This window comes from Seriola lalandi, unplaced genomic scaffold (genome assembly GCF_002814215.2).
Source record: "Seriola lalandi dorsalis isolate HSWRI2012SDOR001 ecotype SW California unplaced genomic scaffold, Sedor1 jcf7180002054249, whole genome shotgun sequence".
NCBI classification, from domain to species: Eukaryota; Metazoa; Chordata; class Actinopteri; order Carangiformes; family Carangidae; genus Seriola; species Seriola lalandi.
The window spans coordinates 129,133-154,909 of NW_019524802.1; the positions used below are offsets into that span (position 1 = coordinate 129,133).

A 25,777-nucleotide genomic window follows, 5' to 3' on the forward strand; every position below is an offset into this window, starting at 1 on the left:
CACACACACACACACACACACACACACACACACACACACACACACACACACACACACACACACACACACACACACGGAGTGAGAGTGAATATAACAATGAATGATGCACAGGGAACTTCCTATAGGATACCATGATAATACCATGTAAATGAGTGAGTGACTTATTTATGGACGGAAAACAGAAACTATGTCATTTATCTCACAGTGATCATTTGATTATTTGATTGTAGCCCTAAAAATACTCAGACACATGTACTCGATATACCATACCCACATACCCACTCAGTCATTTTGCGCTTTGTGTGCTTTACTGTATCCTCACTGAACACTTCATTAGGAACACCATACCAATACCGAGTAGTTCCTTCTTTTGCTCTGAAAACAGCCTCATCCCATCAGATAACTTCTGCAGATTAGTCAGCTGCACATTCATGCTGCCAATCTCCTGTTCTTCCTCATCCCAAGGGTGTTCTGCTGGATTCAGATCTGGTGACTGGGGAGGCCACTAAAGTTCACTGAACTCATTGTCATGTTCATGAATCCAGTTTGAGACGACTTTTGCTTTGTGACATGGAGCATTATCATGCTGGAAGTAGCCATTAGAAGAGGGTACACTGTGGGCATCAAGTGCCTCATCGACTGGTATTACGGTGCCCAATTTGTGCCATTAAAAAAATTCCTCACACCATCATACCATCACCAACACCAGCCTGGACTAATGACACAAGGCAGTTGGTAGTGGTAGTTCATCCACCTTTTTTCTGCTCACCACAGTTGTTCTCTGTCAGCTCCACCCAGTCTGGCCATTCTCCTCTGACCTCTCTCAACACTTTCCACAGAAGTGAAGCTCACTGGATGTTTTTTGTTTTTTGCATCACTGAGTAAAATCTAGAGACTGCTGTGTGTGAAAATCCCAGGAGATCAACAGTTTCCGAAATACTCAAATCAGCCCACCTGGCACCAACAATCACACCATAGTCAGAGTCAGTGCGATCACATTTTTTACCCATTGTAATATTTGATGTGAACATTACCTGAAACTCCTGTATCTGCATGATTTACTCACTGCACTGCTGCCACATGATTGGCTGACTGAATAACTGCATGAACAAACAGGTGTACAGGTGCTCCTAATTAAGTGCTCAGTGAGTGTACTGTCAGAGTGTAAGTCCAATTCAGTGAAGAGCTCCTCAGTTTGTCAACACATACAAACTCTAAGATATCAGGTCATTCGGCAAAGAAGAGAAAAGTAATCAGGCTTTTTAATTTTTTCATTGGAGTAAACATTTCCTCTTTGTCCTTTGTTTATAACTGCAAGTAAAACATTCCTCTCAGCAGTAAAAATGCAAATGATAGCAAATGATAAAGCGATTATCATAATAGTTGCAGATTAATTCTTGCAGCTCTCGCATAAGTATAAGAACAGTAAATAACAGTGCTTCTACCTCATGATACCTTTTTCCACAACAAAGATTTTTACTCTGTGATATACCTGAATGATGACTTCCTCTTTTGACTGCTCCAGCACTCCATGCTTCAAGATCTCTGACTTTGGTAGAACCTACACAAAAATGAAAATGATGACACAAGACATATTTTACGTTCATATAGAGTATAAGGCTGTTATAGTCCTGGTTATTATGGCTCAACTAACCTTCACAGCATAGATCTTCTCCTTAAAAATGTCCTTCACTTTAATGATGGGTCCATATGATCCTTTAGCTATGAGGCCCAGAATCTGTGAGCACAGAAGTACAGTTATCTCACTGTTTCCACTACTTTTCCTCACTCTCCCTGATGAACTGCAACATCTGCCCTAAAGATCAGTTCTGTTCAACAGTCCTACGCTATGGTCCAGAGTACCTGGAAATGCTCTTGTCCAGGAAATTTGCGGTGTGGGAACTCGGGCAGAAAGACAGAGATATAAGCTGGAGGAGTCCTGTCCGTGTCTGACGTCCCAGCGTTGTCCTCCGGAGCCAACATTAGCCCGGGGGCAGGCAGCCTGTCATCCAGTCCCACGGGCTGGGAAAATACTGCTGAGTGCCCGAGTCTGTGAGCCATGGAGACCCCCATGTTTGAGAGGAAACCATGACTGAGTCGACGCGGGGCAGTTGGTCCCTCCTTCTAGAAAGGAAAAAGGATAATAAGAATTAAAAGCTCATTATCGGGGTGGAATGTTGTCAAGTACATTTACTCAAGTAGAATTTTGAGGTACTTTTACCTACTTACTGTTACTTAATACTTAAAGTCCAAGTATTATATTTCATTGTACTACATTCAATTGACATTTGTAGTTACTTTCCAGATTAAGATTTTTCACAGAAATCATATAATGAGATTTAACATGGACCATCCATATACATTGTTACATACAGATAAGCAATGGGCTGTAAATACACTACCTGAAAATACAGTTGTTAGAATTAGTTCGCTCTCAATCAGCTACAACATTAATGTGCTGCTTATATGTCAGTGTATAAGTCATGTAATCTAATACATAATAATATAACATTCTGAACAAGGCCATACTCCTGTGTTTTTGTAGTAATAAATACATTTTGCTAATAAAACTTCTATACTTTTACTTGAATAAGCTTTTTTACCACCTATAGGCCTACTATAAAATATCTGAGTACTTCTTTCACCACTGCTTTTTAAAAAGCACATCCTTGTTGCCTTGCCAATTATAAATTTTTGAATTAAATTAAATTAAAATTAAATTATTTATCACTGCTCGTTTGCAACTTTTTTCAAACATAACAAATAAATCTCTTTCTAATAAGTCAACAGGTTTGCAGTTATTAATATTAGTATAACATTAATAAGGCGTCAAGTGTAAAAGAAAAGTGTCCTGAAGCTTCATATTTGCGTCTAATCAAATTGTGTAGTCACTTGCTTTTGAACACAATGAAGTAATTGACACGCTTTCCAAATCTAATGACATGTAAAGCAAATTTAATCGGCTAAAGGCATTTCTATCAGTGCTGCACAAGCACCTATTGACCCTCATGCTGCAGGTCGGAGGGAAGGTCACTAATCAATAGCTCCATTTTTAGAAAAGACTTCACTATGACGTGTGCACATGTTTCCTGCACAGCAATGAGCCGTGAACCAACACAAACATATCATGGACACTTTACTGCTCTTACAAACATGGACAATCGCCAAAACATGGATTTATACACATTCCACCGCCTTCGTTTTAAAAATCCAAATCAAGTGGCTTGATTTTGTGTAATTGTACCCTAAAATATTAGAAAAACGTTGCATCCAAAACACGAGCAGTTCTCTAGCACCTGGTATTTTACCTTACAGCTCACATCTACATCTACATGTAAATGACTCCAGTCTGATTGACTCACCTTGTTCTTACTGACGTCGCTGCCCATCACATCCTCGAGGGTAAACAAACCAAAGTATTTCACTCAAATCTGAGTAAAACAGCGGCAGCCTCAGCTTTTCCTCTCGCATCCTTTTTTGATTCAGAAGCGCAAGGTCCAATTCATCGCGTCACATCCACGTGTCCGTGTGTTTATGTGTCTTGAGGAGAGAGAAATGTTTGCAGGGTGTTTGCAGAGAGTCATCCAGAGCGGGAAGAACTCGATTCCGCTCCAGTTAAAGCTGTCACATTAATGATCGATCATTCCTCCGTTCCCCAACTTACTGCGACTCACAGACCTGCCCCTTTATTTTTTTTACTCCGCACAAAAATTCAAACGCAAATGCACCACTGAGAGACTATAACGCTTTTATTGACAGATAAACATTAAGCCACAAAGCTGATAGAAATGTGAACACATAGGCTTTTGCAATATCATCCTTTTAATTGAAATGTTCAGGGCAGTTTTTCTTCTTCTCTGATAGAAGTGGGACTGTAATAACAGGCTTTAGCAGCGCAGTTATACAAGTAATTCAACAGAAAACAACCGTGATTACAAAAATATCAAAATACTTTGCATAAAAAGTGCTTTAGTGTTAAAGTTACAAAACATACACTCAGCGATTAGCTGCAACACATTTCTTGTTGCCACAATACCGTCAAACCGGGTGCCACATTATACAGCACATGAAATGTTTTTGCTGCTCTGTTCTTGATATATATTGCACTGATGTGAGGTACAGTAAAACAGCTAGCTGAGGGACGCAGCATTCACAAGTAAAATATAAAATAGCATCTTTAGTGGGAACAGGCCTTCCTGTCAGTCACAGTCATACAGCCATGAACAACCTCCATAAGCTTTAATTAATAAAACATACTGATATATTTATTTATGGCATTTCAAAATCAAATTTTGTACAGCTGACAGCGTTGAAAGTGCTTTCAATTGAGTCCTATTTATTCTAGCAGACTTTTTTTTTGAAATACAGTGTGTTCCTGAGCCAGCAGGACAAGTTGCTCTCAGTCTTGCATTTACAGAAGCAGAGGAAGCAGTAACAGTGAAGTGCTAGCTACGTACTGTAAATCTTCCTCGCTACATTCAATGCAACCTAAGTGGTCACTTTTTTAAAAGTTGCAGAGTGTATGAAATGCAGAGTGACATTTTAGTGGCACACAAATAAAGAAGATAATATATATTTGGTCAATATGGCACCCTGGTAATCCTGGAGGTGTTTCAAGTTCCCTGCAGGGATTTTGGGCATAAATTCAAATCTGACACACATCAGAAGTCAAAAACAAAACCTCCAGAATGTTTCTTTAAGTTCAGCAGGCTCATATGATATAGTAAACTATCCCCTCTACCTATAAAACAAATGCTCCACCATCTCCCTTTTCATTGTGATTCCCAAAGCCAGATATTCTGACCCTAACACAGTCTGCCTTTTCCCTGATCCCTGTACTGAGGGAGTGTTTCAGCGGCTGCGGTGGATCATCCAGTTAAGCTAAGGTTTGGTGTGAAATGTGAGTGTTTGTTGTGTCACTTGCGCCGACTGAAGATGCTCTTCTTGCTGGAGCTCTTGTCTGCAGTGCTGAGGCCGATGAGGAGCCGTGCCTTCTCATCTTCCTCCTGCTGCTGCAACCCGTTGTCTGACTTCCCTTCAGACGCCTTCCCTCGCAGATCTGAGCCTGAAGCCGGCTTTAGACGCAGCTTCTCTTTTATCATCTGAGCAACAGAGCACAAAGGACGACTTATAAATATAAATACTCTGCATTATCAGGGCAAATTTATGGATATTCTCTTCCTAGTCATTCTTGGTAACGGTAAATAAATTAAAACAACCGAGCACAGTCTACAATGAAGGATAACTTTAAACTGCAGAAGAAAATAGCTAACAGATTGATTTCAAACAGGATAAGAAAGCAGATTGTGGTGACGTAATCTTTAATAACATACCACAACATGGTGTCTGCCTTTAATAGCAGCTTATGTGGTTTTAAACCAGCAGAGGAATCCAAAGTACAGTTTGTGTACCTGTGCTACAAGTGCTTTCCGGCTGTCCCTTTTCACAGCCATTGCAAAGTCGAGCCAAGTCCAGGTATTGTTATGGTACTCCAGACAAGGCAGAACCAGGTTCAGGTCCTTCCAGTCCACGCTGCTTTTTTCTCCCTGAGGAAAACGGACATTTCATTACAAGTCCATTATCCACCATGATGAACAGGGACAGAATCGAAGAACAAGAATCAGTGTACAGTTGTTATGCACAGGAGCCCACCTTATAGCTGACACAGAGGGGCACTTGGGGAATCTTGATGTAAATGAAGGAGTTGTTCATAGCAGCTCGCTCCTTCATTTTATCGATGTCATCAACAGGGTGCTGGTAAGAGGAAATTATAAAATGTTTTATCTTTGAGGAAGACTAACAAAAGTACTTGTTTATTTCTTGCACTTACATACAGTAGGGTCCAAACGTGTGAGACCACTTTCCCATTCAGTGGACTCAGACTTCTGGACCCCACTGTATGTTGGTTGCCTTGCCTCACGTTCTTCCAAGTTCTTACAAGCCTTGATGTATTATGTTTGTTTAGAGCCTGTGTTGTCATAATTACATCGTCCTTCTCTATTGAGTAAATGCACTAACTGTATGGGTAAGTGTATGTGTAATGGACAATTAAAAATTGTGTACCTCTATGAGGCCAAAATCTTTTGAATTTAATTTGTGCGCTATCGGAATCTTGGATTTGAAATGGTCTCAATTTGATATTCCACCTCACCATCATTACCTTTTATATATATTTAATTGTATTCTAGTTTATTTGCTCTTGGCCAAACATAGCAGGACTTCTAACCATGGGAGGACATGACATTTCAGTTAATACCAGGTCAATCTGGAAAGAAGAGATCTTTTTAACATAAAGCTTCCTGATGTTGTATGAAGTTTATGTTGCCCCTGATGACCTGCTCTGTTCTTATATTCAGTTTTATGAGTTTATTTTGCTACTGAAACAATATAAATAAAGTTTAAAAAGCTTATTCTTAAAGCTTAGTTATGCAGAAAACAATCAATAAAAAAGCGTGAATACCTCTGGAGGCTTCCTGAAAGACCTCCTGACCCCAGCAGTGCGGTTCAGTCCCTGGCCGACACCTTTGCTGGGGCCCATAGCACCCATTGTGTCCTCTGATGACTGCCGAGGCTTGACAGGGATACCTGCGGCACAGACCACATTAGCATCAGCACTGTGACCTCTGGGTGACTCTGCAACCTACACCTTATACTCCCTCTGAGTCTCTCACGCACATATTTCAAGGTCATATCCAAAGTGACAGAGCCTTTTAATAGCTCTGAGGGATGACATAACACACAGTAATGGATAATTCAACACCACACACACACACACACACACACACGCACACGCACACGGCTGGAAGAGAACATGGAAACTATTATTGATCGCCTAGTTGGCAGGTTGCAGGGTTGTGATCACACAAAGACATTGGAGACTAAGTGCTACTCAGCTTACTGCTGTCATATTTATACTGTTGACAGAACCGTACCAGTTGTAACCAATCTGAATTTGTCCTCCTCATCAGTGACCTCCTCCTCCTCAACATTTCTTCCTGGGAAGAAAAATCCCATCATTCTTTTGAAGAACTGGTACATCAGCTGGATGGTGAGAGGAACCACGTTCACCTGATGATAAAAAAGGCGTTTGTTATCATAAAAAAGTCTTCAATAAAATACAGTATACATGTTTCAGAGAGGCTGCGTGTGAAATACCTCACCTCAAAATGTTCCTTCACTGAGATTCCTCCAACAGGGGGGCGCACTTTACTGAAGATGCGCAAGGCAAACTGGCGTCCTGACTGACAGGCACTCTGAGGACGAAGTACGACCTATAAAACAAAAGGGAGTTTATCTTATCTTCAGAAAGCATATAGTAGAAGCCCTAGCAACTGCTCCTGCTGTATTCTGATATCATTTTGAAAACATTTTAAAAAGCACAAATAGTTAACGATATGAGCACAGAATGTAAAACATGAGGTTTTAAGTGCACTTGTAATGAGTCTTTAATGGCACATGCATCAATGAATCCTTGAGTCTGCATGCAACACTGAATATGAAACTCTGAAACAAGATGGAGTCAACACAGACATCACAGTCTTGTCACTGTACCAAGAGTGTACATACCCTCACACGCTGCACAGAGGAAACCAGGCAGAGTCATAAATGTGAGTAAACACTGTATTTTCAGTTATGTTAATATACAGACATTCACCACTTTATTAGGTACACCTGCAAAATCTGATAGAATATAATACAGCAGCTCTGCCACAAATTGTACTTCTGCAAAGATAGGAATGTTCCGTTTTGATTGACACTATCAGAGAGGTGTTAATTTAAGTTTACATGTATGTTTATCATTGAGGTTGTTTTTTTCAGTGGTGTTGAAAGGGACTGCATTATACTGTTGTTTCTAATATTGTGCCCACCACGTTTACAAACATGATACACATTTGAATAAAATGCAGTCCAGTACAATATCAACAAAAAAACTACAACCTTAACGTAAAAACAGAGTTGAATTAACAGCATCAAACTGAACATATAGATTTAAAAAGTTAGTCATAGGTGTCATTGTGCTTGGCTACAAAGAGGCAGTGTCATAATGTGGCCCATGTTTTAGAGTAGAGTATAGCCAGTTACTACAATCAAATTAAATGAATATCAGTTTTTGTTTTGCTAATTGAAAAAAAAAAAAAAAAAATCTAAATAACCAAATCTGAATAATCTGAGTTACTCATTTACCTTGTATGCAGCATTGGGTAGCAGGTTGTTCATTGTGAACCACCCCAGCTCCAAAAGGTGCTCTGCTGTGTCATCAGACTTGTTTAGCTGTGGGGGAAAAAGTATTCACAAACTGGTTAACATTTACCCTCCAATAGTGACCAAGGATAATACTGGACATGTCAGGAATAAGAAATTTTATCATACTGTCTGAAGTGCAAATTGCCTATCAGCAGTTAGATTTTAAATCAAATTAAATTCAAAAGTAGGATAACTTGCAATATCCTTCCTGTTATTCTCAGACCGTTCTTGAAATAGAGAAAGCTGGAAAAGAGCTAAAGCCAAGGAACATATTTGTAAAGCCTGGATGGACTGCCATCATCAGTCAGTTGCGTTTAACCCCTTAATGTCATAGTTGCTTTCTGCGCCCACCTTGCTGTACATGAATCTCTGCAGCTCCAGCTCAGCGATACCAAGCTGGCCATCCTCCTCAGTCAAACACCAGCGGGCCTGGGCAAAGTAAATTTCCGTTCTCCTCACCACACTCACATCCTCTGGAGGCTTACGCAGCTCCAGCTTGTTTGCACGTTGCAGCTGGAAGTCCTTAAAACACCTGGAAGAAAGAATATATTTTTACCTGTGTGCCAGCTACCTCTTCACAATACGGCATGTGTATGAGCGCTGCTATGAGACCTGATGAGAATGTTGAGCTCTTCACTCTTCATCTGCATGTCATTCTTCTCCTGGTTTAGCTGGTTCTGCAGTCTTGTGTTTATCTCATTCAGCTCATCACCACTCTGTTCCTCAGGTTGTGCCTACAGGATGAGTAATAAAGAATGTGTATGTTTGATGGTTTGGACGTACATATTTAAGTGTATGAGTTAACAAAGTTCACTGTCTGACTTTGGCACATTTGTTTGAGACTTATCACCCAAATGAACTTAGCTTACAATTATGCTAAACTGTCAAATTGCCCTAGTTGCTATGAGTGTTGTAAATGCAACAGTCAATGTAGATTGAAAACATCACGGACCAAGCCTTTTCTCTTAGCTGATTAGCTCATGTTAACACATCATATTTACAGCAATTAATATGTCTTCAGATGGACCAAGAGCTTTAAATAACAGTGTTAATTTAGGTGGTGAATTATATTTTGGTGCAGCAATGAGTGGCTCACCCTGATGTTGGAGTATATCTGCTTCTCAAGGCGTCTAATCTGAGCAAGGTGCTGCCTGACAGCCTCCTGGAGATGTAAGATGCTGCTTCGCTGCTCCTCCGGGTTGCTAGAAATTTCCAGCTGGAAACGCACTCTCTGCTTTTTCTCACTGTGCTCCTGGACACACCAAACAGGGAAAAAAACACGGCATAAGCAAAGATGAAACACTGGTAAGGACATGGAAATATTCTGACCATTTGCCAACTGATGCTCCATCCTACCTTGCGTCTTGGCTCCACGTGTAACAACAGGTTGTTGACAATGTCCAGGATCATAGCGTACTGGACAGGGTTAGTGGATATCTCAAGGTCATGGTGAATGAGGGTGAAGGTGTCCACAGCCCCTGGAAAAATAACAAAGTAACACTATTTAAATTATATGCATAGCATATGCAATCTAGTGCAGATTCAAGACATACTGTTTGTAACCAGACATACCAGCCTGTTTTTTCAGTAGGTCTTCTTTCTCATGGTTATTCCTCAGCTCTGGTGGTTTGATCTGTGTGGCCAGCTCTGGGTTGATGTCGTGACTGTAACTGATGTAGTGCATCCGGCAGCTACAACGAGAGATGATTCGCTGAACCTGCTGAGCCTCGTTCACTTGAGCTGGCTGGTTCCAGTCTACGGTTATTGAAAAGAGGAAGTGTTACTGCGCAATAGCATAGGAAATCAGAATCGCTGTACAGGTATACATGGAGAAAAATATATGTGGCACGACAGGGTAATGCATTGAAGACATTTGGTGATATTTGCTTTATTTCTCAACATACAGTATAAACAAGATCAACCATTTGTGCATTCAGACATGTATTTTTTACAGCTGTAGAGACACTTTGGTGTAATTGTTCAGCAGTGCATATTTCAAAAACTATGTTGAAAAGAAGAACAATACTGGGTTAAGGTAAGTAGCGCCATACCTGTAGTGGTGCTAACCATTCCTCCCACGGCTTGGCCACTCTCCATCAGCTCCAGCACTGAGTCCAGGTTACGCTGCCTGTGTTCCTCTATATTTTTCACCTAAACTCATCATCATACAAAAAGGAGCAATTCAGAGCATGAACAGCACTGCACATAACAGGTGAATTACTGTTTAGCTTTGGTTGCCATACAGTTGAATAATTGTTTTTTAAACAGTATTACACCATTCTACATTAACTTTTTCACTATTGCATATTTACTCTAAAAGCGTTCCGAAAATTGTTGGGGTTGTTTAGAGTGTGAATTGCCATCCAGCATTTCTCATCATATTATCTCTATTTAATAAAAGTCAGAAGGAAATGTAACACAACTGAAACAAAACTCTACATCGATGAAAAACTGTGTTTATAACTAAGCTAAGTTGTACTTGTTTTAAACACCCTGACACCAGGTGAGAGTTGTTCCTACCTCCAGCCATAACTGCCTATCCTCTTGCTCAGATGGGTTGGGCTCCATGGTGGCAAAGTACTGCATGCCATCCAGCAGACAGGTCCAGGTGGTCTTCTGCTTCAGGGTATCATTGTACCAGGCAGGGTGGTGCTCACACTGCAGCAGCTGAGCCTTTGCTGCAGACACCAACACACAGCCTGCTGTCTCTGTGCCTCGCAACATCATCTGGGTAGAGCAAAATAGAGGAGGATTAAAACATTGGGCCACTCAGATAATCAACCTGGGTTTGTTAAGCCAGGTTTGGGAGAAAACCTCATTTCTCATAGAGAGAAACCTTAAAGAAATATTAATTTTTGAGTTCATTCGCAGAGTTTGAGTTTCGTCAGCTCATTTTGTAGGGTGGTGAAGCTCACATTACTTGATTTTCCTTTTTGTTATCAAATGCTTTTATTTTCCACTTTAACAAAACTAGACATAAACATAATGAAGTACAGCCAGTGACCATAGCGTAACATCTTTACTGGATTTTCCTGTAGCAGAACACGTGATCCTTCAGTAACGGATTTAACATTAAAAAAAAAAAAAAAAAAACGACTCAAACCTTTACCCAAACGTAACAATAATTAGTAGTATGTAATAAAAGAGTTACCTGACAGTTGACCAACTCGATAAACCAGTTGCGGTTATAGACATCATCAGTTTGACAGGCTGCAATGCCACACAGCTGGTCACTGACACCTGAGTCCTCTTCTGAAAACACCACAAACTTGTCTGTTTCCTCAATCAGTTTCTGGAGCATTGATGTTCCTACAGAATGAAGTGGAAAAGGAAGAGGTTAGTGGACCTTACATAACTTGGCTGTATTTAAGTCAAGCAATTTTCTCACCTTCATTTTGACTTTTTTCTGCTCGACTGACAGTGGGCACGGTAGGTGTGGTAGGAGCTGTGGTGGGAGAGTAGTTGGAAGGAGAGCGTTTGAGCTTCTTGGTCTGCAGCTGTGTGTCGATCCTCAGACCCTTCAAAGCTTCAGTGGAGAGATTTCGCTTCAGTACAGATGCCTTTTTGTAACCGTCGTACAGCCCAAAGGCAATGTTCCTGTTTGTGGTGGTCCATGACGCACGCAGATCCACCAGGCGCAGTTTGTGAGTGTAAGAGGCATTAGTCTCATCCTTCGGGTTCACCTCCTGTCAGAAACATAAAAAGAAATATCTTGATAATAAGTATATTCAACATACAAAGACAGGTTTAAAGCCATCTCTGGAGCTATCTCTAGACTTTTACCTCCTCCATGCGGTTGCTCTGTCTCTGGTAACTCAGTGAAGAGAGGCTGAGGAGGTGAGTCTTCTTCACCTGAGCATTGATCTGGTGGTCAGCCGTCTCATCCCAGGTGGAGGCCATCAGGTGAACTGTCACCTGTGAGAGCTCACTAACCATCTGAGTCACATTCCATTCAGAGATCAGCCTCCTCATCACAGTGCCAGCTGAGATAAACATAAACAGACACACATGCATCCACATTAAAAATACACAAACCACTTCATGCTCTGTTGGGGGTCTAATCTGAGTCATCTGTAAGTATTAACATGTTGCTTTTCATTAATCATATCATGCTGTACCCTGAGGGATAAGTCTCTGTGCCCCTCGAGTGAAGACATGGCCTTTGTTGCACTCCACTTGGATACCTCTCTGCTGAGCAAAGGAGGCCCAGTAATGCACCTGAAAGATACACAATATGTAGAAAAATATATTAACGGTAGATAAGCAAACACTTAGTAAATGGTCAAAGCACATACTGAACTGGGTACCGGACTGCAAATGTAGATTTCATGGTAAAAACATGAAGCAAGATTTTAGTGGACTGCTGGAGGGCAGCCTAAAAAACACTTACTTGTAGTTGTGGGAAGGCAGCTGTGTAGGACATCTGTTTGTAATGCTGACCCAGCTTCTTGCGGATCGGCCTGAGGCTGTGGAAGAGCTTGCCTCTGCAGATTGGTCTAGATACACTCGTCCAGGTGGCCCAGAAGTTTTGCATCCAGCGCAGAGTGCTGCTGTACAGCAGGATTCTAGGCTGACAGGGTTCTACAAAAATAAAATATAAAGAGCTCTATACAATAAGAAACACATACAATACTTTATAATACTTTTCAAGTACAGTGGGATTAACTTCGCTAGATAGAACATCTAACCAGCTTTTGCTTCAGTGTTAACCAAATTAATTTTCAGTACCACATAGAAATGTATGTTAATTCTCTTTGCATGGTCATACTGTCAAAAAATAATGGAAAACAAGTAGGGATAAAAAGGCCAACAATTATTTATGATGTACATGATATTAACATTTATATCACATTGATCATTTTTTCGAAGCCTTCCACAAACAAATGTATACCTTTGTTACTGTCTACAACAGGCAAGAGAAAATACTAAATAGTGAATGAAATTTCAGACTTTTTAATACAGTCTCATGCCTTGTTTGATTAAACTTAATTCATTGCTTTTTAAGACTTTTCCTGACCTACAATTACCCTGTCTAATAGAGTTACATGTACCTGTGCCACAGTGCTGGTTAAGGTCCATGGTGATGGAGAGGTTGAGGTTCTCTGAGCGAAAGGCTCTGTAGGAGTCATGAGGTTGTCCTGAGGTCACGTCTGCAATGTTCTCCGCACAGCAGAGCATTACAGCATGGTGGTCATGGGGATTGCCATGGCAAAGCCATTGGAGGTCAAGGGTCATACACAGGTTGGGTAGACGCAGAAAACAGATATCATCATACCTAGTATAGAAAACAAAGCACTTTATTACCGAACGATTCTCCACAAATAGAGATGAAAGTTTAAACACTGTTTTCACCTTTGATGCCTTCACTTACTTTGATGCTGTCCTGACATTTACATCCAAGTCTCCTTTAAAAACAAACTGTCCGGGGTTCCAGTCAAATTTCAGCTTATTCCATTCCCAGTGCAGGTTTTCTGTAGTGTTATAAGGGTCCTGTAAAAGTGCAAATACTCTCAAAATTAACATCATGCATTTTTATATACGTAACTAAAAGAAAAAAAGAAACTGTAAAATTATTAACAATAAACAATAATGTTTATCTACAAGGTTTACAAGAAGAAATACTTAGTCACTAACAGTCTACAATACATTTGCTGGAGATAAACAAAAAGAAAAACCTGATTGTCAGGTGCACAGTATTTTACCTCTGTAGCTAGCTGATGGAGATTGGCCTGATCAATGTCCATAACCCAGTGTCCATGCAGCAGGAGACGACTTTTGTCCCACCAGGCTACGGGAGGTGAGGGATCAACTGTGGGTTTGGTCAGCAGGTCAACTGACTGCCCGATCAAAGTCCAGGCAGGGTCCCAACATGGCCCCCACACGATTGTGTAGAGAGAGATGTTAGCTGTAAAAAGTTTCATTGTGAGACATTAACTTTAAATGTATGAAAGAATGAACCTCACATTACAGAACATCAATGCTGAAAAACTGAGGATAAAATGACTATTGTGTTTTTTCTTTGCTTAACTCTGATCATGATTCACCAACATAAAGATAATTAATTATTATCTATTGTCTGGTTTTGTATATGCGCAAATTTTGTAAAAACACCTGCTACAAAGAAAAGTTGTGTTTTCACTCTTATTATCTATGTTAACATATGTTTTGACTTCTGCTTTAGTCATAAGTAGATACTGCACATTCAAAAGCTGTGATTGGTCTGGGGTAATACCATGGCAACAAACATTACAGCCACAACTCACATTTGAAATCATAGTAGAACTTCAGTGGCGGCATATTCCTGTGGACTGTCACATCTCCCCAAGGTGGACCAAGTGGGACAATCTCTTTGCGATGAGCTCTTGCCTGTCCATCCTGCTCTGTCCCAATCAGGCGCCCTGACAGGTCCCATTCCCGGATCTCAAAAAGGTAGCGAGGGTAGTCCCGAATTCTCACTGTCACAAAGCAATGACAGTCAAAAGGTTGAATATTTTGCATATTCTGTGTTAAGCCTAAACTCTCAAGACTTTAATTACATTTATTTTCAGTTTATTGCTTACCCAAAAATGCAGCCAATTTAAACTTGACTGCACGGCACCACTGGACCACCAGAGGGAGTCCTTCTCTGGGGAAGGGACTGATCCCGTCAATGTCCCTCAGTTGCTCTCTCACCCTCTCTGGCCCATGAAGAGATTGATCAGCCAGCACCACTAGCTCCAGGTCTGACACAGTCCACGTCAACAGAGACTTCCTCATGGGTGTGTTTGCATAGAGTCGGCGTGAGCGCTGGATGTAGATCTCTATGTGCTTTTTCTCCAGTGAACTATACAGCTCTTCTATTTTTCTGGCAGGCAGAAGTTCTCCATGCTGCTTGCGGAGATCTGCCACCTTCTTATCCAGAAGCTGCAGACGCTTTGCACTTTCCTTACTCTCATCTTTCATCAGCTCGTAGTTGTCTCGCAGCTTGATTTCAAAGACGTCGTCCAGGAAGACGAACGAGAACTGGCTGATTTTGAAGACCAGGTCAGGAGGCAGGTGTTGGACAGCGGAGGCCCAGTTCGGGGAGCGATGGAGAGTCTTCAACCACTTCTGAACACTAATGGCCTTGTCAAAGGTGTTTGAGAAATTGTACTGGTAAGGGAACTCGACAGCCAAGGAAGGACAAGTGAGAACCCAGACACTGTTGTGAGGAGTGGTGAGGAAGGGGAAAGTGTCTCTGTGCAGCTGCATCTCAGTCAGCTCTGCGTGTGTTTCCACATCTAGTCCTTTAAAGGAGACAATGTCGTTGCCATCAAAGTTGAAGATTAGTGAAGGGGAGCGTATGTGCATGGAGCCAGCGTGCTTGGAGACTGACAGGGCTTCTGTGTGTAGGAGAATATAGTTCTGCTCACTAACATGGGCTCTTAAACGAGCACAGCCCAGTTCCACACGAACACACAGCCCTCTACTCTGACTTGACACAACTTCACTCTCTGTTGGTTTGACTGGACTCTCCTCTCCTTTCTCTCCACAGAGCATATGCCAACATGCCTGAGCTTCAGTCATGTGCTGATATAAGACCATGTGGTCTGGTGGCGTCCATTCAACAGCGAGCTCTTCTTCACTTTGGACCTGATTAAGACATGACAACACAAAACATGAATATTGACACTCTCTCAGTCCAGAGAAATAAAACCTATAAAAATCTGATTACCTGTAAGGTGTGGGTGGTGAGGTGGTAACAGAAGGCTATCGCGGTGAGTCTGAGCACAGGGTTAGAGGTTTGGGCAGCAGGGCAACATGCTTCCATGTTCTCTGTGAGCGCCTTGACCGCGGATAAGCTCACACCTTGTAGAGACACTGTGGAGCTCTCTGCAGAGCTCAGGACTCCTACAGTGTCCATCCGCAAAGACACAGCTCCTATAGAGAACACAAGAGAAGAAAGAAATGATAAATTAAGGTGATGACGGACAGTCAAAGCAGAGAAAGGGAAGGCATGTTCATTTATTTTGGGGTCAGCTCTAAAATTAATTGCTGCAACACTTTTCTTCATTTCCTTTCCTTTCTTTCAAATCAAATTTGTCATTGTTTATGATGTATAACAAGACAGCATAACTCTAAATATAGACGAGTTGTTTGACTTAGTAGTGCCTGTAGACTATAAAAATGCTTACTTAAGAAATGTAATTGTCTTTTCAGTGAAATGACAATGTGGTACACTATACACATATCGTAAACAAAACCTTTTCAGTAAGGAACTTCTTACCTGCCAGGTTAGAGAGTGTGAACACATTAACATCCTCCAGACAGCAGTCCAGTTTAAAAAGCAGGTGTAGCTGTGAGGAGGGGATGGGCTCACCAGACGGAGACACTGCGGGCACATCTGACCGCTGTGGCCCCGTATTGCCAGGAACACAAATAAGGGACAGCAGGCGAGACAGACACAGTGCACAGGTCTCTGAAAGCTCCACTTGAAGCCCTTTCAGACTGGACTCCACACTTAGACTTGGAGACTGGCTACCAGACTCCATGTGAGATCGGTTGAAACTCCCCTAGAAAGAAAAGCACATCAACATTAGCAATCGAAAATGCCAATAAATCCTCTGACTAACTAACTCATTAACATAAAAACTTGAGTTAATGTCTTTCATCTAATTTGTGGTTGGGGGAGTCACAAAATCTATATTTAAAAAAAATCATGCAAAGAAAAGAATTATAGAAAATAGAAAAGAGATGAACACTTGGCAGTTTAGAGAAGGCTGCTGATAAGCAATGGTGTGGCTGTGTAGATATATGGGTGTACGAATTAACATTATTGCTTATATATTTCAAAAAAATGTGCGTGTGAAAATTAGTCTAAAGCATGATCATACAGTCAATAAAATAAGTTTCTAAATGCTTCGTGATTATTTGTGTTTCCTACCTGAAGACTGAGCGAGTCTAAAATGAGTGCTTCTCCCCACACATGTTTACCAGGAGGGTGGGGTGCTTGTTGGATATGAGACCCCTGACCCACTCTCCACCAGAAGTTGTCCAGGGACAGGGAGGCCCGCTGGTGCACATTCTGGGACTCTGGGCTCTCCTTTTCAACTTTAATGTCAAGAAGATGCTGCAGTTCTGTAGACATGGAGAGGAAGCAGTCATATCTCAACATTACTTTGAGGAAAAATATTTAGATATATTTATAGTTATTTAAGCCTTTCTGGATAAAAAGCTGTGAAATCAACAGTGGTAAAAGGAGAACAAGTTAATGTGTAACATTTAAAGCGCACTCTTAAGAGACTTTATCTAATCTAGTTTGATGTGTTTGAAAAAAAGCTGTCCCAAACATTTCCTTCAGAATAAAAACCATGCAGATTTATTGAAGGAAAATGTGCGGTAATAGGAGTGAAGGACTTGCACATGATGTAGAGTAATAACATTAAGTGCTATTTCGTAACGCATTGTGTTGAGGTTATACTTTAATGAAACAATGACCTCATTTCGCACTGTAGCAATGAGATCATATGATGTTCACCTGCCTTTCTCTGTATGTGCAGCATGTGAAAGGCCTACAGTACCTGCGGTGGCTGACAGGAAGCCTAGAGCAAAAGGTGTTGTGTCTCCCAGCTGAACAGACACATTAACATTGGACACAGAGGAAGTGATCATCACAGGAGCATCCAGGTGAGGGAGGTGCCTGAGGAACATAAGGGTGGGCAAATAATCTAATGGACTACACAACACAATAAAGTTACGGAAAAACAATACAGAATGAGTGATGCAGACACACACACAGAAAAACACATGGATGAGAAACAGAAGATAGCAAAAGGTATTAGAATATTAGCTTCTTTGCAGTGGGAGATTTAAGCAAAGTGGTGACACAATACAGACTCAATCATCCCAAGAACATATCTGGTTATAATGCCCCCAACCTAAGTCTTAATTTAAACCTTTGAGTTTGCTTTTGCAACTTGCCTCTTTTTATGTGCTGCTTTCCTGTGGATAAGCTGTTCCCATGGAAACAGATTTAGCCAATGGGAGAATTCCTGGTGACGGTAGTGGATGATGCAAGTGCAGACAGTGAATGACCCTGAGATGTCAATTGATGTAACCTAAATTTTCAAAAACATGAGATACAAAAGTCAAAATTATGAGTCATCTATTTAAGAAGCTTTGACCAGACGATGTGACTGTCAAGCATCTTCCTTGCCTGCAGGGATGTCTTCAGAGTGTTCACACAAAGGATTCTTTGCCTACTTTGAGAGAGGAGAAGCCCATCTGCCAATTAAAAAAAAGACAAGAACATGTTATTCTTATCTTTTTCCTTCATGCAACTCTGTCTGCCTTGCGTCTGGTGCCCAGATGTCCACTGACCCTCCAGAAGGAGCTCCAGGCTGCTCTGGGGAAAGCTCAGTTCAGGAGTGAAGCTTTTAAGAGGAAGCTGTTCATTGTCACGTCCATAGGAGACCTTTAAAGACTTCAGAGTCCAGTTCAGGTGTCTATACAGATGAGAAAAAGTGCCATATAATGTTTAAGTCAATATGTCATTCAACAGGGAATCAAACTGTAGAAACATAAAATGTGGGCAGCTGATGGTAAAACACTGACTTACCTTTTCTGGCTGTGCATGGACAGGGTTACATTTGTATTATCAAATTCCACATTGACCTTGTGGGGAATCAGCCGATGAAATCGTTCCACAGCCTCAGTCTGGATGAACTCAGTGCTTTCATACTCTGAAAGGAAACAGAATTAATACCATCAAATCACAATGTTATCTACTGTATTATGTATGTAGTATTATTGAAATTGTTGCAGCTTACTTAACAGGAATATCAGATAAAGAAATGTGTTGAATGTGTTTGCATGGAAATACTCGAGTGAGCTTATATGTCATTTCCTCTTTTTTTACCTTGTGATTGTTAGTGTGCATTTATATGGGCAGAACTGCTAATTTTAACCATGTCTGACCTACTTTTAACAACAACATTTATTTGATTTCTCATTCAGTTGTTCAGTGGCCAAAAGACCTGGAGATATATAGAAAAATACATTTAACACTTGAATTTTTATGTTATGTCAAACTGACTTACTTTCTCTTACTTTTTAAATAATTGTAAAACTTCTTCTTTATGTAATTAAGGAGGTTAAAATTCTATTAATCATTAAGCAAGTAGACATTTCAAGCACCTACAGAGGTCAAGCAGAGCTGCATGATATGACCTTGTCCTCATTTTCTTGCTGGTTAGCAGTACAACTAAAACTATCACAGATGATGGTAAATATCCAGGCATTTTAGAATAAAGCAAAAGATTAGATGTAAAGCCAGTGGAAAACAACTATTAATGCTGTCACGGTCATCATTCTGGCTACTTACTGTGAGTATATTTGAGCATATGAAATTAGAGAGGATTGTGATTAACATATATTTGTAACTGTAATTAACCAGCTAATGGTCAGACTATGGTTTATATACTGGTTATACAGGCCTATATGCCTCAACTCATGGTCTTGTAGGCTGACAACAACAAAGCATGATATCCCAAACCCTAAATGTGTCTATATGAACATTTCATGAGGGTCTGTTACATTTTGTCCTGTGTGGTGGTTAAATTATAACTTGTCAACTAAAACATAAGATCAAAGGTGGTATTGTGGGTTACAATTAGCGAACTAGTCCTTATTGACATTTTGAGATGAACATCCCATGACTGACTGATTATTGCCATCTCTAGTTTGTTACATAACTTTAATAATCATTTTGACATTTCAGAGACTGTACCATGCGCTTGCTCATCAGCTGTATCGTGAACACTTTTTGCAGGAGACGGGGGCAGCAGGAGTTGGCTAAGGAACAGTCCTTCATGCAACTCTGCGATGAGTGTCCTCACACTCAGGGACAGACAGCCGGGCTTCATATCTGGTAGGGTCACATCTCCAGACAGCAGCAGGCTCAGGGCCACTTCAGCCAAACATATGTCCTACAGTGGAGAGCAGGTTAGTCACACATGTTCAACCAAAACTTTCTATTAAAGTTGCAGCAACAGAACTCACCAACTGACTGCTTTTAAGCACTTTACTGCTCAACTGCCCGACTGAGAAGTCCCACGCCAACCTGCAAAAAATGTTTTTAAAAATGACAGCATGTTCCCTGTTCAGATAATTTTTTGAAAATATGCTTAAATTAAATAAATAGTTCAATTAGATCAGTGGTAGACAGAAACAACACACAGAAAAGAGATGTAGTTACCTTTTACTCTGGTGGTCAAGTAACAAGGTGATGCCTGTGATAGTCATGTGCCATAGAGACTCTGACAGTGCTAGGTTCAGTACCATCACATTGATCGAGCTGACATGGAATGACAGCAACTGAGAACACAAGACAGGAAATTAGACGTCGTCTACAAATCAGTATAACAACAGATTGACCTATAGTGAGGCTCCATACTTGTGACAGAAAGCGTAGTGTTGTGGGGCTGACAGAAATCTTCCCTGACTTTTTTCCATGGCTCTTCTTCACCAAAGGTTTCAGTGGTGCTTGCAGGTCAATCCTAACTCTTGTTTCACCAACACATAATGCCAAGTATCTCCTGAAAAACACAATTACACAGATAACTATACTAACTATAACAAACTATAACAAGAATTAAAAGCTCTAGTTAGTGATTATAAAACATCTGTAGCTCTAAGGTTTTATTTAAAACAACTTACGGCAAATCCTGGTTGAGAAGTTTACTTGAAATCCATATTCTGTCAATTTCCTGTCATAAAGAGAGTCACTGTTATATCTCACCAAGTCATAGAAAAGTACCCTTGATATGTCATGGGAAAGTGCACAAACATGTATCCCTGACATGGGATTGGCTGCACTGCATGAACTCAGGACATAAATGTCGTGTAAACAGTGTGTCTTACCAGAGTATGCTGGGGGTGAAACTGGATACTAACTCCTTGGACAGAAAACAGCCCTACTGATTTGATCTTTAGATCAGCATTCAGTGCAGTCTGGAAGAACCGCACAGCCAGGGTACATATGAGCCACCTACAAGCCCAATACAAATGGGACAATCTTAGAACTTGTGCAAACATCTGGTTAATCCTGTAACCAGTGTATGCAGTGTTAGGTTAAAGTATTTTAGTAATCTATGTTGCTTAAAGTATTATTGGAAATCGTATAGATACTCAAGAAACTACGCAACCCACATATATCTTACCTGAAAATGACACATAACACAATCCCAAGCAGCAGGATTAGGACGAAGGCTATCAGCAAGAGAGACATTGTGTCCCAAGTTGTTCACACCCAAATCTTGGACATGGGTCTGGCTGCTTCTGTGTCAACTGCTGTCAGAGAGGAAGACATTCAGCTACTTCAGCTTAACGCACCTTACATTCAGATGCTTCTGGCTGTGTAACTGGCCGGCTGCTTGCAAACAATAACCTGTCTATCATTGTAACTGTCTGAGGCAACATTTGCATTGCAAATTCATAAACGGTAGTTGTTTTCGTGTGTTTCTCGGCTAGTGGTAACAGCTAGCCTCAGAGTGCTAACATTGCTAATTAACTACAGTGTAATTACATACCGAACATGAAATAGCACGTAGCTTAACTTTATCCCCCAACAGCGTCTAAAAACTTCACATATACTTACTCCTTGTTAACTGCCAGTGTCAAAACTGTGACTCGCTGAGAAGGGTTGGTAGCATTAACCCAATTTAACCACGCATGAAATAGTTAAACATATTTGCCGCCGCGTCATCCAAAAATCTGTAGGAAATCTGTGCTAGCATTGTAGCATGCTAACGCTACAGCTAACTTAGCGTTGTTTTTGGTAACTGTAGCAAACTGTCGACCGCTTTAGCTTCCAAATAATCGTCAAACTCACTCACCCCAACATATTCAAAGCACTAGGTTTTCGTTGCACCGCATTACGCTGCAGGAAGCAGTTTCAGATGACAGTTAGCTTTCTGCTCAAGCAGAGTAAACACTCTGGCTCCGGTCCGCGACTCTGCGACTGAAGAGAAAGCCGGAACACCTTCACACATACTGCTTATGCAAACACTGTTTTTTAACTTTGCATTCAAACATATATGATTATTCAGCAGTTCACGTACAGTCCACACACTTCCATCAAAGGAAATTCTCAATTGTGTAAAACACAGAAGAAAATAAATCAAACTGTCTTACTAAGCTGAAAAGTTTTGTTTTTATTGCGAGCAGATGAGTGACATTATGCACTTTTACATAGGACAAGTCTCAGTGTATGATACTCAGGTTTTATAGCATATAATACAAAAGATGGAGGATAACCAGCCAACTGCCCCAGACCTCTAAAAGCTCCAGCTACACTGCATGTAACTGGGTTTTGGTCACTTGATTATCTGCAAATATATAGAGTTTGCAGTTCTTAAGTACAATATCAACAATAAGGGTCATGATCTAGCCCTGTGAAAAATTTTCCAAACACATTTTTTAAAATCAAATTACCACAAACTAACTGGTGAACAAAAACCTTATCTCCAGGTAGAGTTACTCCAGGAATTAGGAGTACTAAGTGGTGCATACACAATGCACAGAAGGTGGTTGTTGCAGGGGCAACAAAGACCCAACAGCAGAATTTTGCCCCAGGCCATTTTGATACTTTCCTTAATTAAAAAAAAAAAAAAAAAGTTGCATTAATTTAATGTTTTAGCCCACCCCTCTCCTTTATTGATAGGAATAATATTTATTGGAAAAATATCCACCAAATTGAGCAAGTGCTGTCAGTGTAACAGCAGCTCATGACATGTTCCAGGGGAAAATAAATCACACACTACCAGCCTATGGATACTTGAGTTAAATTACAAGAGCATTTACTCTACAAGTGCCTTGTGCATCATCTCATCATCATATGAACTGGTGACGGATGGGTGGTGCACGATGTTTTTCATCTCATGCAGCAGCTTTCTGTCTGTTGTGCTTGGCAAACCACTCATCACTTTTATCTTCGGCCATGGCCTGGGTTTAAAAGCACAAGGAACACAGGTAGAATGAATATACAACACATGTTGCATAGTAAATGTAGAAAGTGAAATGAAGCAACACCAACCTTATCAAGTAAGTCATTTCCTTTGGGATCCACCATGGACAGCTGCTTAAAAGCCTCATCTCCAACAAAGCAAATCTCATGGCCGTCCTAAAACAAACATTGTGTAGTTAACATTTTTACTAAAACTCCCTTCATATGAGGACTGAATATTTTTATGTATTGCACTTACTGGGTCAGCCAAAATAACCACTTCTACTGTGGCTTTTCCGGGAGTGTCCAGGCTGACTAATGGAGTGAGAATTTTCTGATTTTCCTTTTTCATTAAGGCTTCAAGGTCAGGCAGCTGAGGAATGTAAATAGTATGTATTATATGAATGATGATAATGTTTCTCCAATATTAACAAACACTAGGATTTATCCATGAAGTAATATTTTACCTGCTCCCGTGGGCATGAAAATGCTATCCTTCCAAATGCTGTTGCATGATCCACTGTCCCACTGATATCATGAAGCTCCAGTTTGCACTGCATATATTATAGATAGGTATAAATGAAATGAGCACATGTACTATAAAATGCATTCTCTAGTCGTTAACATAAAATATGAAATACAAAATACAAACATTACATATATTATAACAATCTCTAAATTGTCTTTATCTGTTTTTAGCAAATTCTGAAAGGAAAGGAGGCACTGCCACTTTTTTTTGTTGAAACTTGACTCACTTGTGTATCTGTGAATCCCATCAGCACTGTTTTCTTTTCCTCATTCTTCTCCATCACCTTCATTCCCAAAAGTGTCGTCCAGTAGTGTGTCGATCTCTGGAGGTCTGATACTCCGAGACAAACCTTCTGCACAGGGTCTGGGGACAGATTATTAAAGCTCACTGACCATGTGATCAATAACAGAGGTAAGGACACTATAAAATGCTTAAACATCTGGAATGAGTGGATTGAGAAAATCTGCAGAATGGTAAGAGGTTAGTATTCCGTAGATTTTTCTGTGTCCTGCTTTATACATGTAGAATATGGCTCTATACATTATTTATCGTATTACTTTTTTTTCCAATTTATTCCTTGTTTTACTGGAAAGCAATTTGTAACTGTGTTTTGGAAGAAGTGTTCCATAATTAAATTTATTATTGTTATCATTATATTCATTTGAAATTCCTATTCAGGAGATGATGATAATAAGCCTTTCTTTAAGAAGAGTAACTGTGATATGAGTTGTTTAAGAAACAGAATAACTATACAGTTATTTTATCTAATCAGTTTTCAATCAAACACATTCTTTGGGACTGCAGATTAAAATTATTTTGATAATAATAATCAGTTATTAATTTACAAATTTACGGAGAAATGACCATCTGTCTGGATAAAATAAAATTGATATTACAATAAATATATTTATCAAGCTATGAAACCAATCAACTCTTTGCATTTGTGAAGCTGTAAGAAACTCATATTTGGTATTTTTACTTGATAATTGTGATAAGATTATTACAGTTATTAATTGTCAAAATTGGACTCCATTGAGCAAAGGACAAACTACAATGGTAGCACCTTTTCATGCAGAATTAAGAGACAGACAAGGCCTGTGTCACTCACCCTTAGGAGGCTGCTCTTTGTCCACCAGGTAGAAGCGATACCCTCCTGGAGCCTGGGTCAGATACAGAGCCTCCCCTACCTCTGTGAGAGGCCATCCCAGACGTTTAGCATTGCTGACAGCTTGGCTTGACTGCAGAGTGAGGCCCTAAAGCCAACACATGGATGATAATATCTTTTTCAAGGCTCCTGTAACAGGTATATGTTGTCTTTCTCTGTGCAGTGTCTAAATGAACTCTCACCCACCAAGAAGTCATTGCCAAGCTGATATTCTCCGACCCCATAATTGTATGTCAGTTCAGCAACAAAATGGTCATCTTCTGGACCAAAGCCAACCATTGTCTTGCTCCATTTTCCATCGTAGGGCCTGTATGTAGACAGGAGGAGTGCAGTGGTCAGTATTAGGCTATTAAAAGCTCTGTATAACTCTGTATTATCCAGCTGTGTTAGTACAAAGTCCAGTTAGCTCCAGGCATTTGATATCTACCCATTGCAAGTTGCTTTGCACCCTTCTTCAAATTCTTCATGGCGTAAAACCTAAATTGGATGAAGACATTTTAACAAAAAAGCATTTAGCATGAGAACACATTTTTAAAACAGTCTCAGTCATATGACAGTAGAGGAATTAGCAGCTACATTGTTGTGCAACACAGTGGAAGTTAACCAGTGGCGTAAGTCACTTCTCGTTATTAAAAGAAGCTCAGACAAAGTACCTTCATGCCCAAAACATCTCGGTAAAATGTGGCTGTTTTGGTCCTGTCACCAACTTTGAAAACAAAATGCAGCGCTCGTCTTAAAGCCATGTTTCCTGTCAGATATTATGATGTCTATGCTGTCTGTGTTGCAGATCGATTGATACCCGTGCAGCCAGCGATTCAGCTTCCTTGATGATCGATTTTTCTGTCGTCGATTGGTAAAATGTAAATACCAATGGACA

At 40.4% G+C, this 25,777-nt stretch overlaps 3 protein-coding genes across 4 annotated transcripts in view; all 3 read right to left on the reverse strand.

The window, feature by feature from the left end:
• Positions 1-3,389, reverse strand: part of LOC111653857 (ribosomal protein S6 kinase-related protein-like) — a 7,229-nt gene extending 3,840 nt beyond the window's left edge. The window contains exons 1-4 of the mRNA XM_023404576.2: positions 3,363-3,389; positions 1,864-2,124; positions 1,655-1,738; positions 1,493-1,561 (exon numbers count right to left, since the gene is read on the reverse strand). Of these exons, the coding sequence (XP_023260344.1) occupies positions 1,493-1,561; positions 1,655-1,738; positions 1,864-2,124; positions 3,363-3,389 (441 nt within the window). The remainder of the gene's footprint in view (positions 1-1,492; positions 1,562-1,654; positions 1,739-1,863; positions 2,125-3,362) is intronic.
• Positions 3,390-3,731: 342 nt separating this feature from the next.
• Positions 3,732-22,229, reverse strand: LOC111653863 (bridge-like lipid transfer protein family member 2). 2 transcript variants are annotated; one of them, XM_023404586.2, is made up of 40 exons: positions 22,098-22,229; positions 21,423-21,549; positions 21,124-21,250; positions 20,920-20,969; positions 20,657-20,798; positions 20,459-20,577; positions 20,263-20,323; positions 19,991-20,189; positions 18,821-18,944; positions 18,583-18,707; positions 18,419-18,486; positions 18,184-18,320; positions 17,784-17,902; positions 17,147-17,340; positions 16,490-16,775; positions 15,938-16,143; positions 14,805-15,855; positions 14,508-14,699; positions 13,947-14,149; positions 13,616-13,734; positions 13,296-13,519; positions 12,635-12,825; positions 12,363-12,462; positions 12,028-12,227; positions 11,633-11,930; positions 11,396-11,553; positions 10,765-10,971; positions 10,296-10,395; positions 9,817-9,999; positions 9,601-9,722; positions 9,341-9,496; positions 8,857-8,978; positions 8,596-8,776; positions 8,185-8,271; positions 7,161-7,271; positions 6,933-7,068; positions 6,461-6,585; positions 5,653-5,754; positions 5,412-5,546; positions 3,732-5,102 (listed from the first exon to the last, which is right to left on the reverse strand). In XM_023404586.2, exons 2-40 carry the CDS (start codon positions 21,488-21,490, stop codon positions 4,917-4,919), a joined length of 6,714 nt encoding a protein of 2,237 aa, XP_023260354.1. In that variant the 5' UTR covers positions 21,491-21,549; positions 22,098-22,229; the 3' UTR covers positions 3,732-4,916. The 2 variants fall into 2 exon arrangements, with proteins under 2 accessions (XP_023260354.1, XP_087029659.1); XM_087173533.1 differs by having other exon boundaries at positions 21,423-21,552; positions 22,098-22,227.
• Positions 22,230-22,395: 166 nt separating this feature from the next.
• Positions 22,396-25,718, reverse strand: LOC111653856 (glyoxalase domain-containing protein 4-like). Its single transcript, XM_023404575.2, has 9 exons — positions 25,554-25,718; positions 25,328-25,377; positions 25,087-25,207; positions 24,844-24,988; positions 23,962-24,098; positions 23,674-23,760; positions 23,466-23,579; positions 23,297-23,383; positions 22,396-23,205 (listed from the first exon to the last, which is right to left on the reverse strand). Exons 1-9 carry the CDS (start codon positions 25,641-25,643, stop codon positions 23,140-23,142), a joined length of 897 nt encoding a protein of 298 aa, XP_023260343.1. The 5' UTR covers positions 25,644-25,718; the 3' UTR covers positions 22,396-23,139.
• Positions 25,719-25,777: the final 59 nt, after the last annotated feature.